The 20,148-nt window shown below is 39.2% G+C and overlaps 1 protein-coding gene across 5 annotated transcripts in view; it reads left to right on the forward strand.

Annotated features, from left to right (window-relative positions):
- PDE4B (phosphodiesterase 4B, cAMP-specific) overlaps window positions 1-20,148 on the forward strand; it is a 621,546-nt gene that overhangs the window by 494,943 nt on the left and 106,455 nt on the right. For all 5 annotated transcript variants that reach the window (XM_011936840.1, XM_011936844.1, XM_011936841.1 and 2 more), the window contains 3 exons: window positions 3,564-3,600; window positions 3,710-3,780; window positions 11,974-12,023. In XM_011936840.1, coding sequence (XP_011792230.1) covers window positions 3,564-3,600; window positions 3,710-3,780; window positions 11,974-12,023 — 158 coding nt within the window. The remainder of the gene's footprint in view (window positions 1-3,563; window positions 3,601-3,709; window positions 3,781-11,973; window positions 12,024-20,148) is intronic.

The raw sequence follows: 20,148 nt of genomic DNA on the forward strand, positions 1-20,148 counted from the left end.
GAAAGAAAGAAAGAAAGAAAGAAAGAAAGAAAGAAAGAAAAAAGAAAAAAGAAAAGAAAAGAAAAGAAAAAAGAAAAGAAAAGAAAAGAGAATCAGAACAAACTGCAAGATCTTCACCCATCTCAAAGTTCATCTTGGAAAAAATGGCTGGAAAGGGGCAGTTTCTGATACAGTTCACCACACTCCATTTATCACAACTGCTCCTCTCTTGATTTTTCTGTCTTTCTTTTTTGCATCTCTCCAAGAATCCTGAGGCTCTTCTTTTGGCTCCCTATTTATATGTAACCCCACCTCAGGGGGCCACTTCCTGCCATGGCGTTAACTATCCCTACTTTTGTAGGGAACCCCTTAATCTATAGCTCGAATTCCCATATCTCAGTCTTCCTGCTCGATGTCTCCACCCAGATGTAAATCAGTACCTTAAAGTTCAACATGTACCTTAAAAACTCAGTGACTACCTAAAACTCCCCCAACAGGAGAGTAAACTCCTCATTTCCTTATTTCTACTCATGACTTCACTGTTTTCTCAGATATCCATTTTTAAAATTGAAAATTATATTTCTTTATGACCCTTTATCCAATTAAATGTCAAGTCCTGCAAAACCTCTGGGCTCTCTTCCAGTTGTCTCATTCTGTCCCTTTCTTGGCCTTACCTATTGCTTCTCATCAGAATGGGTGCAATTTCTAATTATTCTTTCCAGGTCTGTCCCCTCTCCAATCTATCCTTCTGCATCCAACCATTTTACTTTCTAAAACACTTTTCTGTTGGCCCATCTCACTTTCCATCTCTAAAAACCTTCACTGACTCCTTTCTCTCTCTCTCTTCTTTCTTTCTTTCTTTCTTTCTTTCTTTCTTTCTTTCTTTCTTTCTTTCTTTCTTTCTTTCTTTCTCTCTCTTTCTTTCTTTCTTTCTCTCTCTCTCTCTTTCTTTCTTACTTTCTTTCTTTTGTTTCTTCTTTGTCTTTCTGTCTTTCTTTTCTTTCTTTTTCTTTCTTAGACAAAGTTTCACTCTTATTGCCCCAGGCTATAGTGCAATGGTGTGATCTCGGCTCACTGCAACCTCTGCCTCCTGGGTTCAAGTGATTCTCCTGCTTCAGCCTTCCGAGTAGCTGGGATTACAGGCATGTACCACCACACCCAGCTAATTTGTTTTGTTTGTTTTTTTTTTTTTTTTGGTAGAAACAGGGTTCCTCCACATTGGTCAGACTGGTCTTGAACTCCCAACCTCAGGTGATCCGCCTGTCTCAGCCTCCCAAAGCGCTGGGATTACAGGCATGAGCCACTGCGCCCAGCCTGGGTCATTTCTTTCTATGGAGTTAAGTACTGACTCTATAATCTTTGCCTGGACTGTCCATAATATGAGCATGGGGGACCTTCTATCCTTTTTCTCTACAAATGTCTATAGCTAATATGCTCTTCTCCACCCAAATAGCCATCAAAGATCTTAATAAGCGTGTTCAGTATTTTCTCATTTCAGTGCCTTTGTTCCTGTCATTTCTCTTCATTAGCAACGTCTACCATCCCTGACTTTTTAAATCTTTCAAACACACTGCTCACTCAATCAAGACTTTCCTACTTTCTCTAACCTGTAATTATCATGTTTCCTTTGGACTTCATGAAGTATACCCATTGTTTGTAATTCTCATTCTATATTAAAATGTCTATTACAGTTTTTAAAATAATTTGTCTCCCCTACTTTGTTTTAATTTTGGAGATCATGAATATTTTGTATGATTTGATATGTCAACTATGCAGCAAGTCATAAAATAGGAAGCATAGGCTGGGTGTAGTGGCTTACACCTGTAACTCCGACACTTGGGAGGCCAAAGTGGGCCGATTGCTTGAGCACAGCCTGGGCAGCATGGCAATACTCTGTCTCTACAGAAAAATACAAAATAAATAAATAAATAAATAAATAAATAAATAAATAAATAAATAAATAAAATAGCTTGGTGTGGTGTTGTGTTCCTGTAGTCCCAGCTACTCCAGAGTCTGAGGTGGGAAGATTGCTCGAGTCTGGAGGCAGAAGTTGCAGTGAGCTGAGATCACACCACTACACTCCAGCCTGGGTGACAAAGCTAGACCCTGTCTCAAAACAAAACAAAATAATGACAACAACAACAAAAACGAAGCATAGTGTTTAAAAGCACAGATTTTTGAAACCAAATGGTCTAAATTCTTACATTTGGAATCAGTCTCAGTTCTTCTACTTACTAAGTATGTGCTAGTTAGCTGCTCTGTGGATTGATGTCATTTATATAATAGAAATATTAAGAGTACCCGCCGCACAGCCCTGTTACAATAGTTAAATGAGATAATGCATGTAAACTGCTTACCATGAGGCCTGGCAGACAGTAGTAGTCACACAAAGAATGCTTACTCCTTATCAGTATTCTTTTTATTGTCACCGTACAAAGGGGGCACAGAAGAAACTTGCCAGATTAAATTGAAGTTCAGAGGTTTCTAGCTAAAGACAAAGGTGAAAAGAAAAGTATCATATTAAATAAGATGCCAAGTTAAAAGCCTGTGATAGAGGAGAGGCCCAAATGGATGTATGTGTTGTTAATTCTGGAGCCCCAGGCCTCGCATGGTGCCTGGTACATGGCACACGATTAATAATTATTGGTTGCACTAATGTAGTTAATGAAGAAGGTGTCATATTTGTGTGACAATTATGAGGACAGGGAAGGTAGGCCAGACACTGAGGGAAGGTTCACTGTTACTAACTTCTGTGCTGCTACGATGATTCACACTGTAATGGCAAAGGGCCTGATTTTGTGACTATAGCTCAAACCAGCATGTCTTCTAGTACCTTCGATAGAGAGATTGCTGAATGTGGGTTTATGTAGATTTCTCAAAGCATGTGCCAGAGAGACAGTGTGCACTTCTGAAAACACATTTTCGACTCTTCCTAAATACAGATTTACATAACACTGGGTACAGCTTAATCAGTTCTTTGGGACAAAATGGAATGACAATGGTATGATTATGATGGGTTCAGCCATATGCGCCTATTAAAAGCTTTTCCTTAGGTACTTCAAGAAAAAAGTTATATTAAAAACAAAAAGTAATGGGATTTCCAGACAGAAATCTGTGTTTAAATGGCATTAAAGCTGTGGTTCGAATCAACAAAAGCCAGGAAATCCAAAGTTAACCTTTATCCAGACTGTTATACCATTTTTTCCAACTGTGTGTGTCCCTGTGAGCAGCCCTCCCTTTGAATTTCCTGGCTCTGGCAACCAAAATCCACAAGTCGCTTTAAATTACAGTACGCTGGATCTGTTATTTAATGGGAATATATCCTGAGGATATATGCTTACTTGCAAATGCTTTTATGTGTAGTCACTGTAAATTCAGGAGTCATGAATCTGGTACTAATTTTTTCCTTTCAAGCTCTTGGGATACACTTTCAGGCCAAATTGTGAGTCCTGCCTTATATCCAGGTAGAAGAACTTGTGTAACATTTGTGTTGTTAACACTGTTAAAATTTAATATTATAGCTTGTCTGTCACAGATATAATTCAAGTAAATTTCTAAAGGTTCTTTTTTTCCCTTTTCACCAGACATGGCGATGACTTGATTGTAACTCCTTTTGCCCAGGTATGTATTATGCTGGCCCTGGCTTGCTTTCACTGTTGCTGGTTTCTAAGTTTGAACCTGGCTGTCTGTCTTCTTTTGTCCTTAACCATTTTAAACATTTTTCCTGTAGGTCCTTGCCAGCTTGCGAAGTGTGAGAAACAACTTCACTATACTGACAAACCTTCATGGTACATCTAACAAGTAAGCATTGACTTTTTTGTGGAGTTTGAATCCCTAACATAAAGGCAAAATATATTGAGCAGCAATTAAAAAATACAACTATTACATGGAAAATTGCCCTCTAAGCTAAGTTAATACACACATTAAAATTTGAAAATAGGATGGATCACCATAATATGTTAGAACTCATACAACATTAAAAATAACCTAGTCTGGATCTTATTAGTCTTTGTACCGATACGACTTAGTATCCAGTAGGAATTCACAAATGAAAGAACAAGAGGAGGATTTTATTTTTTGTTGACTTTTACATTTACCACTTTGACCAGTAATGGCCATAAATTCTATTAAAAGTCTTTTGGAGTAAGTTCTTAATGAATTCAGATATTCAAACTTAAAATTAAATGTAGCAAAAAGTTCAAGTCCAATTTGCCTAATTTTTGATTGTCTATAAACAAGTTCATGCAGTTTAATGAATAAGTGTGGGGTTATCTTCTCCTTCACCTTCACTTAATTATATGATCTTGGCATTTAAATTAATGTTGCTGATCCTTGATCTCCATATCTATAAAATGAAGGGTTTGAACTTTATATTCCTTGCAGTAATACTCTCTCCAAAATCATTTCAAATCTATGAGCCTAAGCTAAAAGTTCTATTCCGTTCACTCTTCTGCATGTTTTAAAAAAGTATCACAGAGGTCAGAGAGTCATAGAACCTGTAATCCTAGAATGAGAGGGCTGGAGGAGGCCTTTGAGACCATTGATTCTCTTTGTTTAGGAGAAACCTAAGCTCTCAAGAATCCAGTGACTTGCTACTACATAAGTTAGAGACACATCAGGGCCAATAAGTTAGAGACACATCAGGGCCAAAACCTACATCTAATTTTTCAGCCAGAGTTCACTGCAGACTATCCTATATCTCTCGTCTTTGTGAAATTATTTTTCAGTCCTTTACTTTGCTTTCATACAAATTGTCATAGAATAGATTTGTTAAAAGTGGGAATAAACCCTGCTTTGAATGTTTGCTTTTCTTTTCATTGTTTTACGACTTGGCTTTCCTGTGAGATGACTCTGTATACTCTGATCAAGCTTCCATGTGAGTGATCTTTCTCACATGTTGTATGACTGTGTCACCCTTCAGCTTGAGGCATTTCAGCAGTCCAGTGTTATTAAGATAAAGTTTAAATGCTGGTGCTTTGCACCCAAGACAAATTAATTTGATTGATAGTTGCTTGGGTTTATATTTAGTGCAATGCATATGAAATCTAGAGGCTTGTCCCAGCCTCTTTTGGAGTAGAACTCCATTTATGTATTTATCTATCTATCTATTTATTTATTTACTTACTTATCTATTTATCCATCCGACAAGTATTTATTTAGCACATACCATCCATTCATACATGGATATATGCATTTAACAAATAACTACTGAGCACCCCCATCAGTAGCAGACACTAGTAATATAATAGTGACCAGAGCAGACAAGTTCTCTCCTGTTTTAGGGCTTACATTCTAATATGAAATGCCAGGGGATGCAGTGTAAGCAATCAGACTAGGTCTCTAGCCACGTGGAATTATGTTCAATTCATGGTCTGTTGTTCTCGGCATGCTCTCTTCTCTATCCTAATTATGGACTTACTGTTCTTTCTTCCTAAAATGTCTCTTTCCACTTGCCAGTGTCTGCTTGGCCAAGTCCTGATTGTCTTTATGTCCCATCTCTAGAATCACCTTCACGGAGATGCTTTCCCTGACCTCACTAAACCTGGCTGAGTGGCCCTCATTTGGATCCGGAGTACTCTGAAAACCTTATCACTTGCTTTATGGATCTCTGCCCGCCACTAGATTGTGTGCCCCTTAGGAGTAAGAATTGGGTTTAGTTTTTCTTGAATTCCCAAGAATAGCAGAATGCCTGACATACAGTTTGTGCTTCATAAAAATTCATCACATATATGAATTTCCGAATAAATAATTGTTGGAGGAAAGACCACCAATTATTTAGAAAATTATATTTGCAGGAGTGATCCCTTCTCTATGTTTTTTCTTTGTATAATATGGCCTCTGGAGCCATGATTACAGGCTTCACAGCCCAATTCTACCCCCTCGAAAATGATACACTTGGGAAAGCTAATTACCTTCTCTATATCTCAGTTTTCTAATGTGTAAAATAGGGTTGTTGTGAGGATTAAATGAATTGATACTCGCAAAGCACTTAAAACAGCATCTTGCACGAAGTAGGTGCTCAATAAATGTGAGCTATTATAATGGATCGTTACATTTCTCTTGTTGAATCCAGAAGTGGTGTAACACTTTGGGGGTTTCATATCTGTTATGTCAGCTTAGATCACCATAAATGATATTCATGGTATTGAACGAATAAAGGTATTGTTACTCCCACTCTAAGGATAAGGAAACAAAACTTAGGGAGATTAAATGACTTCAGCAAGAATGTACAGCTTCTAGTGGGCAACAGAGTTTTCCTTGAAACCTGGAATCCTGACTGTCACTGCAGTGCTCTTTTCATTTGCCAAACCTGTTAAGTCTTCTGGGTTATAGGAAGAAGCCCCTGGAAGGTTTTGGAACAGAAAGACATTTAGGAAGAACTTAAGGAATACCTGAAGATCAGAAAGCCTGAAGATAGAGACAGTAGCTAAAATAGTATTTTCAGGAATTAAATGTGAGGGTATAACTCTGAACCAGATTGATGGAGATGGGAATAAGGGGGAAGGGATTAATATGGACACATTTTAAAGGCTTCCTAAGCATGGCTGGACTAAGAACCACTACATTGCACAGCACTAGGGAGAAGACCGGGTGGGTGGTGGTGTTCTCATTCTTATTTGTTAGCATGGGTTTGAGGGTTTTTACCTCTGTTAGTAGTATTAGGACATTCAGCCTAACCCTGCTGATTAATAAGCTGTGCCAACTGAAACTACTTTCTCAATAATCAGGTCTTTCCACACCCTTGAGGGTTTTGGTCCTTGTGAACCTTTAGGAACCAAGTACCCCAAAACCATAATTGCCATAGCATAGCTGAAGCACAGCCCTTCCCACACTCTGGCTGAGGACTACCCTTCAAATCACGGCCCCTTGTGTCACCCTTGGTCCAAAGCAAGCCATACTTATCACACAAAGCAGGTCTCCAGTGGTAAGATAGTTGTATCTAATGATCTTTCTCAAATTCATACCCATGTGTACAGAGTTGATCCTGTTACTGATTGCAAGCACTACCTTGTCACCAACAAAAATTCAAGACAGGGCACATTTGCCACTGGAGTTTCACCAAAGGGAGTTGAGAGTGGTGCAGTCTAGCTCAGACTCAGTCCTGAATAATGAATTTCAGACATCAGGGAGCTGAAATCGATGAAATCAATTAGCCATCTCCAGAGAAGACTGGCAGGGGCAGGTTGGAAAACTGAGTGTCCATTTAATGCACTCCATTTTATTTCTAGATAGTGAATACCTTCAAACTACTAAAGAAAATCCAAGAGAAGGAACTGAAGACAATAATGTTTGGCAGGAATGGATACAACATACAGAAAGCATCCCCCCACCCCAACACACACACACACACACACACACACACACACACACACACACACACACACACAGATTATCTTAACAGCTGAAACTGTAGAATTCATGGAACTCAGATATTTCTTTCTGGGATACTTGACTTCGGATCCAGGGTGCCACTCCCTGCCTTGAACGCAGCATTTAAGCAATAATTATGTCCTAGGAGTGGTTTTCATGAGACATCTGGTTAGTGTGGTTTATTGTAGGAAAAGGAACTCCCACATAGAACTATACTTCTCATAAGTCAAGATTTCTTTTATCTTTTGGCTCTGCTCTGCATAAAAGCAGTCCATTGTCTGCCTGTGCTTTACCACCCGTGGAAATCTCAAAGTTCCTGTTGAGGTGGTTTCCTTGCACCTTCATGAAATATCCCATTGAGGGATGCTTGATTGGGCCTGTATTTCTTGGCTGCAAATTAAAACCTACACTTCCTTTGTCCCAGGAGTTAATTTTGAAAATATGGCTTTCATTTAGAGTTGTTAATTCAGATAAGCATTCTTAAAGCATTTGCTGACTTTAAACAGGCTGCTGTAGTAATCAGGTGGATGAGTGAGTATGCCCACCGTTCAGCAGTCTGATAGCCAGGGGATGGAGCTGGGAGCAAAGAGATGTCATTCATCAGTCAACTGTGTCATCAACATCATGAATATCACGTGTGGCTATCAGGCAACCATGTAACTTCTTTGTATTAACATTCTTCCAAAGCATAATTTAATCAACATGTATGTAATCTTCAGGAAAGGATTAATAACCACTTACTTTTTTTAGGTGTATATCTATCCAAACTGTCTTTTATTGCTGTATGTACTTTGGCATGTGAATTAAATTAGCTGAGGATCATGAAATTTTGAGCATTCAGAGCTGGAATGAACCTAGCCAAATTTCCTCAGATTAAGTGAAGCAATATATGTAAAACTCCTCACACAGGACCTGGTATGTTGTAAATCACCAGTAAATGTTAGTTGCTGCCTGCTCTCCTCAAGTGAGGAGGAAACTAAGAGGTTCTATGAATTGCCCAAGGGCTATACAGTGGGAAGGTGCCAGAGCCAGGATTAGGATTCCTGTCTTCTTAGTCACAGTCCAGTTCTCTCTCCACTGTGCTATTCAGGGCTGGAAAGTATGAACTGCCATGGCCATATTGTCTTCCCTATCTATGTCACTGTCTTCAGCAATCAGCCACATAACTTCTTATGATTCTTTCATAAGTGAGGGACTTTGGAGACTGAGCAACCAATACCACTTTCCTCTGGCACTCCTTACAATTTTCTGTCTGGCATTCTCAACTTACAGAATATTGAAAATGTACTGAGCATCTTGTTTGCACCAGGTCTCATAAATAATTGACAAACCCAAATAAACATGGTCCCTGCCTTTCCAAAGCTTCCACACAGAGCTGCTTATCTGAATTGACAACTCTAAATAAAAGCCATATTTTCAAAACTAATTCTGAGACAAAAGAATTTACATAATATGTGTAATTTCCAAGAAGTCATTGAGAGAATTGGGCACTGTGATTAGACATGCTGTAAAGAAAGTAGAGATTTCCAAAATTTAGGGTCTCCTCGTTCAGTGTCTTCTTTCACAAAAGTCTTCTTTGGAACTCAGGAAAAGGTGCAAGATAAAATTATTAAAGTATATTATTAATCCAGTACATATGTGTTGAGTACCTACATCATACCAAATATTATGCCAGATCCCTGTGTTACAGTTGTGCACAATGTTCAGTCATTGCTTAAATTTCTCCCTGATGAGTTGAAGAGAAAGACAGGAAAATGGGAAATGCGATACAGAATGAGCAATGCAATGGTTCAGTAAGCACAGAAACTACAGAACACAGGTGAGGGCCACTGACAGAGGGAAGGCTCCTCTGAGGAGGTGATGCCTGAGCAGAGTCCTAGGATATATGAAAGAGCTAGCCATTTAAAGAAAAGAAAAGTGTTCAACTGAGCAAAATGTGTGCAAAGGCATAGCAACAAAAGAGAGTGCTGTGTTCGAGGAACAGCAAGTGGCATATAGAACCAAGATTGTATGTGAAAAAGAAACCATATAAAATATTCATGTAGAGTATTTGGTTCTCAAATCACTTTCACATCAATGGGTTATTCAATCTACATTCTATTAACATTTTGGAGTTCCTACTATTTGCCAGGCAAATTGGTGGGACCTGAAAAGTATGTAAGCAAAGATATCAGAACTGAATCCTGCCATCAACAGGTCACAGATTACTAGTGGAGATAATATGTGCCAATATGGACTGTAACATGAAGAAATGACCCTAAAGATACAAATAAAGCACCAGGAGAGATTAGAGAAACCACTCTTGGCTAAGAGGATGGCATCCTTTGGAGAAGGATTGATGGGTAACTTAACCTTTGATGGGTAGATTGGTGTGAAGAGAGCTTCCTTGACAGGGGAATGAATGGTCTGAATAATGACAGGAAAGGGGCAGCATATATTCAAGGAAAAAGAGGTGATCAAGTTTGGCCTTGGCAAGTGTGAGTCAGCTCTGTCTCTCATTCATTCATGCTTCTATTCAATAAGTATTTACTGAATGCTTGTCATATGAAGGACCATCCTGGGTGCCAGGGATCAAGCAGTAAACAAGTTGTTCCCTGCTCACATAATGTTTACATTTAATCTAAGAAACTATGTACTGAACATTAACTAGACAAAGCCTATTTAAGCTATAATTTTAAAGTGCTACGAAAGAGAAGTACAGGATGCATGAGAGCACACAGCCAGTCAGTGGTCTGAGATGAAATGTCAGGCAATGAGGAATTATGACAGATAAGCTGGAAAAAGGATGTTGGGGCTAGAGAGCAAGGCCTTTGAATGCCAGACTAAGGATTTTGGAATTTAATCTCTTAATTTTCCTGAAAAACAGCCCTCAGTATTAGTGCAGGTGTTATCAGCATACAGTATAGTGGAAAGAGCATGCACTTTGGATTCAGAAAGACTTAGCTTTGAATCCTGGCTGTACCAATTATAAATTATGTGTCAGTATGTTTCTTAACCTCTCTGAGCTTCAGTTTTCTTATCCTTAAAATGGGGTGATAATACTCCCAGTGGAAGCTAAGAAGTACCTAGCACAGCCTAGCAGAGAAAAACAATCATTAGATGATAATTTCCCTTCTCTTGTCACATGTGAAAATTTCATACCACTGAGAGTTTAAAACTACCCTGCCTAGGATCACCCAGCTAGTAAATTAATGGTAGATGTGGACCCTGTCTATAGACTATGACTACTAGGTGTGGGTACCTACAAGCTAGATTGTCCCTAAAGGACCAGAGATTAATTTAGAGCAGCAGAAAAACCTAGGGAAATAATTTTGTGGTCACACCAGTAGGAAGACTCCTCTTTAGCAACAACAATGCAGGCTGTTCTTTGTCATTTAGAATTTGACTTCGTTCTCAAACTTGCCTGTGCATGAGAATGCAAAGAGAAGTGAAAAATACAGATTCTCAGGCCTCATCTCAGATATACTGAAATCGACTCTTCGGGGTTGGGAAAAGAAATTTAACAGCTCCCCTAATGAGTCTGATGCTTATCCATATTTGAGAACCATTGGACTACAGTCTCACTCTCTTGCTCATAGGAAATGTCCTGTTACTCCTTAGTGGAGCAGAGAATCCTTAATACCAGTATTTCTGAAAATGTGGTCCTCAGACCAGCAGCATCAGCACCACTTGGGAACTTTTTATAAGGGCCAACTTTTAAGCCCATCTCAGGCCTACTGAATCAGCAACTCTGGGGGTAGGGCCCAGTAGTGTGTCTGAATAAGCCCTTCAGGTGATTCTGATGCACCCTAATGTTTGAGAGCCCTGCTCAATAGCACTCCTGAGAAATTCTCCAGCAATGCAGCGGGAAACAGGAGAGTCTGGTAAAAGTTCTGCAGAACATGAGAAGACTGGTAAGAGCAGTGAAATTGAAAGATTTGGGGCAGAGAAAGGAAAAGAACCAAGAAAAAAGGAGGAGCCCCAGTACTATGGGTACATGGGTTTGCTTGTTTCATTTAACCCCTGACATCAGCAGGCTTATTATGACATAGAATGACGTCCCAGTTCCTCCATGTAAATTCTGTTCCCTAAGTAAAGCAAGTTGGATGACTGTTCCCAGTGGTTGTGTGATCCTGGCAAGTGACTTCACCTCTCTAGGTGTCAGTCTCCTGAGGTACAAAAATTAGGGACCTGAAGCGATTGATCGCTAAGGGTTCCTCTGGCTGTAACTTTTTACAGCACTGCCCAGAGGAATTGAGATTCACTCTGACATTTCGAGTGACGCCTGAGCGAGCGACTCCTTTTCTGAGGGCTTCTTGGAACAGCAAAACCTAAAACAGGGAGCTGGTTGGGGATCCGGAGTAAACAACTTCCTTCCTGGAGAGTCAGAGCATCCTGAGGCCTTGCAGAGGGAAATTCCAGGCCATCTGGATGTGAGAGAATTGCAGTCCGTCTGGATGTGAGAGAATTACAGTCATCTACCCGGGTTACAGGAGCCTGCCTTCCGGAGATAGCATTATGTCACTACATAGTTCATTATGACCTGGAAAAGTCCTCAGTAACCATGAGGGTGGGGTGTCGGGGGTGGAATGGGGAGTTTTGATATGCAGACTCAGTCCTTCTCTTCTCTGTCTGTCTCCACAGGAGGTCTCCAGCTGCTAGTCAGCCTCCTGTCTCCAGAGTCAACCCGCAAGGTAGGCCATGTCATAAGGTCTATCTCAATGTTTCAAGATAGAATAATAAACGTGCCTCTTATTCAGAACTGGTTTTTAGAACAATAGCATTGTTTGCATATTGTGGCTCTCAAAAGTATGCCTCTTGGTGATTTTTTTCTAAGGTACACTGGAGCATTACTTCACTGTATTAAAACCACATTAAAAGCAGTACTAAATAATTTGCCCATTGTATTTGCAGGCTTTCAGAACATGATAAATGTGGGGTAATGCTGCTCCTTCCCCAAAGAGGAGCAGGAGGCAGAGTTGTATTGACAGTGCAGCTTGACCTCAGCTTGATGGCCCCAATAAACTACAGGAGAGTTAACCTCAAAGACCTAAGGTGCCCCATGCTGGCCTGAGGGCCCCTGCGGATATGTTAGTGGTTTCCCTCTTAATGTCAACTATAGATCCCACTTGAATCTACATCCTTTCCAGGTGTGAAACCAAAGGCTCTTTCCAGGTCACGAATCATTTCTCTTGGAGGGCATCCAACTTTGTTCCTCAATGGTGTTTTTTTGTTTTTTAAGAACTTAACCTCTAATCTTTCAGAACAGTGCATCCACTTTTCTTGGTGTGTTGAGAACTGCAGAGAGGAAAGGTCACCTTGAATGAACACCATGGAGTTGTGTTGAACTGAAATTCTTCTTCACACAAAATGCAACCAGTTCTGTGACGTTTGTTAAAGTCCAAATAATGTTTTCTCCTAAATCTGTTCCCTACTATTGTAGCAGTAGGTTTGAGAAAAACCACAGGAGAAACAATTAAGATGAACTCACACTGAGATCACCTAACGCCTGACACCTAACAATGCCTCACACGCTTTTCTATTTCCAGCAGCGCTTCATACTTAAAATCTTTCTTACTTGGTTGTTGTGTTTTCTTTCTGGTATCCTGATCATAAGTATAACAGAAGCATTGCAAAAGCTCAGCTTCTAAAAGAAGGGAGCAAAAGCAGCAGATTCTATTGGCTCATTGGCTTCTGAAGTATTTGTGGTGCATGCTTTTAAAAATATTTTTATAAGAGAAAGATTGAGAACAAGAAAAAAAAGTGAAAGAAAGATATTAAGTAAAGGTAAGTTTACTCTAGAGCCCTGTGACATGAAATACAAAGAAGTAAACAGTACTCTATGAACTTCAAAAACCTGGCATGCTACATGTACTATTTCCTTTAGAACTGTTATTGAAAGAAACAAAATAGGATGTTTTAACATATAACTCGTGTTACATACTTGGAGATCAAAGGAGGTAGTTTTGAAACTCCAATCATTTCATCATATTGGCCTACCAGTGAGGCAGTGTTGCTCACATTTCTGTTAGACAAATTTCTGTTAGCCAAATATTCAACATCAGTTTGAATATTTAGACTATGTTTTCTTTTTCTTGTAATAAATACTGACAAATATTAGGAGAATATGTAAAATTTATGGTTCTGTAAATTAGCTCATTAACCAAAGATGTGGTTGGAAAGATCATTTTGTGATTATTGGCATAGCAACTATAGCTTGACAACTAGGGCTTCTTTTGATAAAGTCTTCTCAAACAATGGAGCAAAGAAATGACAATACCACTCAGGCAATTTGTTTCCTTCTGTCTCTGTGGCAAACTACAAAAATCCTGGCTTTTCACTGGGAAGAGAATGTAGTGATACCAATTATTACGTAATTATGGGTTTCAAAATCTCCTTAACGTTTAGCCATGGTTAGGAAAGGAAGGAGGAGACACACATCCCGTGTTTTGTTCTTATTATCAGCTTAAATAAGTCAGGCAGATTTTTCCTGTTATTTTAATATTTATCAGCATATGACAAAGAGGTGTGTTTAAATAGAAACTTTAAAGGGGAATGAAAAATAAGTGGCTCAGAGCAAACAGAATTGAGAACTGGAGTGCTGCTTCAAAAAGTAAGATCAGGTTTTTATTTGTCAGTACTGAAGTTGAATTCATGTATTTCAATTGAAATCTAGGATAAAAGGTACAAGAAATCTACAATAATTTAAACAGATTTAGCAACAACCCAGTTTACACAGAAAGCCTGACTTAGATAACTCTATTCTTGTATAGGAACAATTCAGAAGGAGAGAGAGAAAGAGAGAGAGAAATACCAAATCTTAAAATGCCTTATTTTTTTGAACATATAAAGAAGAAAAAATGCAATTTATTTTAAAAGCTAATTGTCAGAAACCATGGTAAATTGGTACATTTACTTTTATAAATTGATTATTAACAGAAATATTAAATAGATAAATCAAAGGAAAACTGTCTGAAATACCCTTCTTCGGCCAGCGTGGTGGCTCATGCCTGTAATCCAAACACTTTGGGAGGCCAAGGTGGGCGGATCACAAGGTCAGGAGCTCAAGACCAGCCTGATCAATATGGTGAAACCCCATCTTTACTAAAACCACAAAAATTGCCGGGTGTGGTGGCACGTGCCTGTAGTCCCAGCTACTCTGGAGGCTGAGACAGGAGAATCTCTTGAACTTGGAAGCAGAGGTTGCAGGGAGCCGAGATCATGCCACTACACCCCATTCCAGGTGACAGAGCAAGACTCTGTCTCAAAAAAAAACACACACACACCAGAAATACCCTTCTTCTCACTATCCAGCCAAGGTTCTTATTAGCTCTCATGGCTCAATGCAAATGTCCTTTGCAAAGACATCTTATTTTTTCTTAAGTTGGCATAATTGCTGCTTATTTAAATTAAGGAGCAATTAAAGTTGCTATGGCAACAATTTAATTCTCTGATATACTTTAATTCAAGGCTTCTTGTATGTCTCTCCCATTGGAAATAAAGCTCTTGAAGACAGGGACTATGGCTTATCTATCTTTTTATCACTCGTGGTGCTTTTGTGTAATTATTTTCACATAGTAAGAACACAGTAAGTGTTGAATTGACCAGGAAAAATACTAAAATTTAGGGACTTGATGTGAAGAAAAATACATATAAAATAAAATTTTAATAATAAGCCAGTATTTTTATCTCTATTGCTGTGAAAAGTATTCAAATTGTGTTTTTTCTCTATGAAAAATTAGTTATTGCACTGAAGTTAATAGAGGTTTGAGACACACTCTATAACTGCTTATATATGTTAGTGTGTTCATACAGGTTTTGAACAAAAAGAGTGAAATCTAAGAAGCTGGCATTTAGCACTTCGAATAAGAAAGCCAGTGTAGAGCAATGGAGAATTTTAAGCCCAGAAGGAACAACGAGGAAGTCATATGCTCCCAGGCTGAGGAGAAAGACACAGTAAATCCTCCTGGTGGTGTCGAAAATGCCAATGTTATAGTTTAATGAGCATCTGAATTTGTTTCACATTTTGCCTTTCACAAGCATAAATTCCAGGCTCTCCCTACATGGTGCTCAAGGATTGAAACAGAAAGGAAAAAATAGAAGAAGAAAGAAAACTCCAAAACAAGGGAGGAACTCGAATTCTGTCACCTGTACATATTCACAACAGAAAATTGAAGTAATTCTCAGGATTTCGGGTCCCAAAACGATTTGCAACAGGAAAATGGGGTGCATGCATACACACATGTGTGTGATAATTGTCCCCCTTTTTCCACACCATCCTATCCTTTGCTCTTCAATTGTAATCATACATATGTCATGACAGTCAGAATTTACTGAAAAGATAAATTATCAAGGGTCAACTGTCTTTACAGAATGATTTTTTTTTGCTTTATAGAGGAACTGGAGAAGTATCCTTTTAATCACTAGCACATCTGAGTCATATAAATGTGTCTTAATGTAAAATAATATGTATCATGTATATAATATTTTAGCAGCCAACTTGATACATACGGTGTGGTGCTCTCTACTAAATTTCTTTTTCTAAAATTTATCAGTAAATTTACTGAGCAGGAACAGTACCACTGGAAACAGATCAGATGTTATGAAAAACAACACAGAAGTCTATGGGTCACTGGAAATGACAGCGAACCATAGCAACAAAATGACTAGGGAATCACTTTGAGGACTTCAAGCCAGATTGCTGCAGATACTAATGATATCAAAGCCTGGATATCCATAGCCTTGATTTATGGTGGTTTTCAACACCAGCCAAGTAGAATGCATTTCAAGAAAAGACCGTGTTCAGAGAAATCTGATGAGACAGTATAGAGCTTTCCAGTAAAGCCTGAAATAGGTTGGCCTATGTGAGAAACAGGCTTAATTAAGGTTTTTCCAGTGCTTACAGAATGCATTTCTTTTAATATGTGTCTAGGCCATTCTGGGGAGGAATTGGCTTTTTACCAGTTGATAAACCAGAAGAAATATGTTTCCAAAGAAACGTATTTCTCCATATGGGTTCTGCCCATAACTTTACTTGATTATGACTATCCTTCCAGAGGTTCATGTGAGTGTACCAGATGCAGGGTCTCTTCAAGTAGTGGACAAGAGGGTCAGTGAGTTATCTTCGATTTTAAGGAATTCAGAAAGTCATGACATTGATTCCATTCTCATTTTTTGTCAGAGCTTTCAGGACCTGTGATGAGACAGGGTCTATGTGTGTATGGGTAACGGGCTCTCTAGGAACCACAGCAATAGCCTAAGAGCGGTGCTGCATCAGATGACTGGAAATGAGGCCCAGCATAAGCAGAACGTTTGTTTGGTTTCTACATTAAGCAAGAACTGTCAGGCAGGATTACAACACTTATGGACAAATAGGAATAAAATCAATCTTGTGACCAAAAGCTGTGACCAGTCATGATAAAGGAAGGATTGGAGGGAATTATAAGAAAAAAGAAAAAGGAAAGAAAAGAAAGGAAAGGAAAAAGAAAAAGTCAGAAATATCAAATGATATTTTCTTGCTTATTCTGAATTATGAGTGCTGAATTATTGCAATAATTGCCTTAATTACTCACCTTCAGTGTTTAGACAGCCTGCATAGAAAATGATAGCACAAATGCACCAGAAAAGCCCCAGTTATTTTGAGAATAATTTCCAAATGGTTGTTTTGTAATAATTGTTTTTGTCTAAAATAGCCCTCTTGTGAAAGTTTACCCCAGAGCATCAACATTGAGCTGTTTATATTGATTTGCAGTATTTCATACGTATCTAAAATTAAGTATTGGTAGTCATAAAAACGTTAATACCTCAGCTAAAGTGCAAACGTTAAAATGTTTCCCTTAAGCAGGTATTGTCAAATAGAACATCCTGCTTATTATGGTTATTTCACTAGTTCAAAATTAATTTGCAAATTTAGCATAAATATTTCTTCTCTTTGAATGAAACTGATGAGACCTGCATCTAAGTTCTCACTAGCTGCCTGAACAGTGGAGTCCGTTCCGTGTTGACTCCACTTCACGTTTTTGTACTGCTGAGAAACACCATCCACCCACCCTCCCCTTGAAAGTTGGAATCATGCATGTTAGTAAGTATTTCAGTTATGCTATTGACGTCAATGGAGTCATTAAATAGATTGCTGGCCCTCCCAGAGGCAAATCGCTGCCAGGGACCTAGATACAGACACGTTTTTTACAAAGACAACCATCAGGTTTTGCTATAGCAGTAAGCCAGAGAAAGGAAAAAGTTTATACTGTAGCAGACCTATCTCCAAACACAGTTTCTTTCTTTCTTTTGCATTTTAATTCCGGCCTTTCTTTCTCTTTGGTTACAGTAGGCTCAAGCAGATACCCAGATATTGTTGCCTGAATGTTTTGTGTGCAAAAGCATCTCCTGTAATTGAGACCGTGAAGGGAAGTACCCCAGTTTCAAAAATGAGTCTCACCTTTTGCTCTACACAGCCCATCTTGATGTTGACTTGGTTGCATAAATTATCTAGGCAAATCACTATTGTCTGCCAGTAAGGTTGTGTTTGATATATAGTTCCTTGAATAAACAGTCTCCTCCAAACACACACACTTTTGTCCTTTCTGCCATCTCTGCGTGGCATGTAGCTGCATCCCCTCATCTATGAATCAACCTTTATGCAGCTAGCACTGTGCTGTGGCATTGGGGATCTGCAGCAAAGGGTGGAGGAGGAGGCTGGGAAGAAAGCTTCACTTCTCTCAGCTGAGCTGCCTCATCCGCAGGGCTCCCACAGGAGGCAGTCCACGTGCCTGTGTCCTCCCAAACCCCAGCTGCTGCCTGCCTGCAGCCTGGCCATGCAGCTCCCAGGCGTGGCAGGCAGAACCCTTTAGGAAACATCTGCCTCTTTCTGGGCATTTTTGACAGCTCTATTTACCTGCACATCCCCAGGAGTCAGAGCCAGAGATTTGCCTCACACATCTATCTGGACTCTTCCACCTCCAGGATTGAAGTTAGGGAGACAACTGGAGCAGACAAATTTCTTCAAATCTGATTGTCAGAAACTATCCCCTTGGTTTTAGAACCTATTTCCCCCCTCAGTCCTGTTCCTTCACTCCCTGGACACCCCCAACCCCCATTACTTATCGATAAGTTTGTATATAAATGCCAGACACCTGACTACCTCTGGTAACCCCTTTTGTTTCATCTGGAGACCGAAATTCATTCCCCTACACAACTGTCCTTTTTCCTGTTTTACTGACTTTGAGTAGCATCTTCATCATCCACCCTTTTATCTCCCTCTTCACCTACCACAGTCAATTCCTTTAGTCTTTTTCTCTAATCTTTCTTTTTCCTTTTCTCCCCTACTTCCTCTGCCTTTGTTTATTGTTCCATCATCCTGTACTTAAAGTATTATGGTGGTCCTCCAACTTGTTATTATTGTCCTCATTCTTTCCCCACTCTAAACCAGCTTCCATTCTGGTATTAAAATTCTTCTTTTTGCGGGATTGGGGGGGTGGGGGATGGAGTCTCACTCTGTTGCCAGGCCGGAGCGCAACGGCATGATCTTGGCTCACTGCAGCCTCAGCCTCCTGGGTTCAAGCGATTTTCCTGCCTCAGCCTCCCATGTAGCTGGGACTACAGGCACCCGCCACCATGCCCAGCTAATTTTTTGTATTTTTAGTACAGACAGGGTTTCACCATGTTGGCCAAGATGGTCTCAATCTCTTGACCTTGTGATCTGCCCACCTCAACCTCTCAAAGTAGAACTATTCTTATAAACCCCAGTTATGGTTATATTATTTTCTTTTTTAGCTACACTTTGCCTTCAAGATAAGACCTAAACGTCTCGCCAGGCATGCAAAAGCCTTTAGAATTTTGCTCTCCCTCTTTGTCATCATCTCCCACTTTACGCTGCCACCCCCATGTACAACTGATGGCTGAAGTGCACTGAGTATACGTCCCTGAAATACACCAGGATCTTCTTGCTTTCCTGCTTTCATATATGCTGCTTCTTCTACCTGGTTGCCTTTTCCCCAAAATATCATTTATATATTCAGCTCAGGGATTTTTTTCTCACATTGTCACTGTGAACAAATTCTATATATCATCTGATTCTTGGATTCAGGATTAAAATAAATATATAGTCTCAATTCAGGGCCTGGACCCTGATATATACTATACGCATAGGAAACACTACTTCCTTTACCCATTTCCATCTGGAAAGTGCCTTTTAATCCTTCATCTTCTTAATATACCTCCTGCAATTCACCCAAAATTACTGTTAATTATTATCTCAAAATCTCTGTTATTATACTTATACTGTATTGTAATTATTTCATTTTTTCCCATTCTAAACTAAAAGCATCCCAAGTTCAAATACTAATCATCTTTTTCTATATCCTCAATTTATAGCATAAAGCCTGGGACATAGTAAATGCTCAATAAATATTTATGAAATGAACAAATAAGGATGAATAATGCCCATGCCTGAACCAAATAAGATTAGAAAGGAACTGAGCTCATGTTCAGCTTTGTTCAGACTTTCTGAAATATCTGCTAGCTCTCAGGACATGTGCATAGTGCTCACATCCCTTGCTAATCTTGACAACATGTGACTTTCAAGGCACTTGAAGTGAACTCTTTGTTATCCATTACTTCAGGAAGAAGTGGCAGTGTTAAAAGAAATGGAAGAAAATTAAGCAACTAAATATGAATTTTTATCATACTATATTGTTCTCTTAGTGCCTGGCATTGTACTTGTCACAAAGTAGGCACTCAAGTAGCATATTGAATGGAATTGGTTTGAGAACTCAGTTAATCCTTCAGATAAGTTACTTCTCTGAGACTCACTTTTCTTTT

This window comes from Colobus angolensis, unplaced genomic scaffold (genome assembly GCF_000951035.1).
Source record: "Colobus angolensis palliatus isolate OR3802 unplaced genomic scaffold, Cang.pa_1.0 Scaffold158, whole genome shotgun sequence".
Classification (NCBI taxonomy): domain Eukaryota; kingdom Metazoa; phylum Chordata; class Mammalia; order Primates; family Cercopithecidae; genus Colobus; species Colobus angolensis.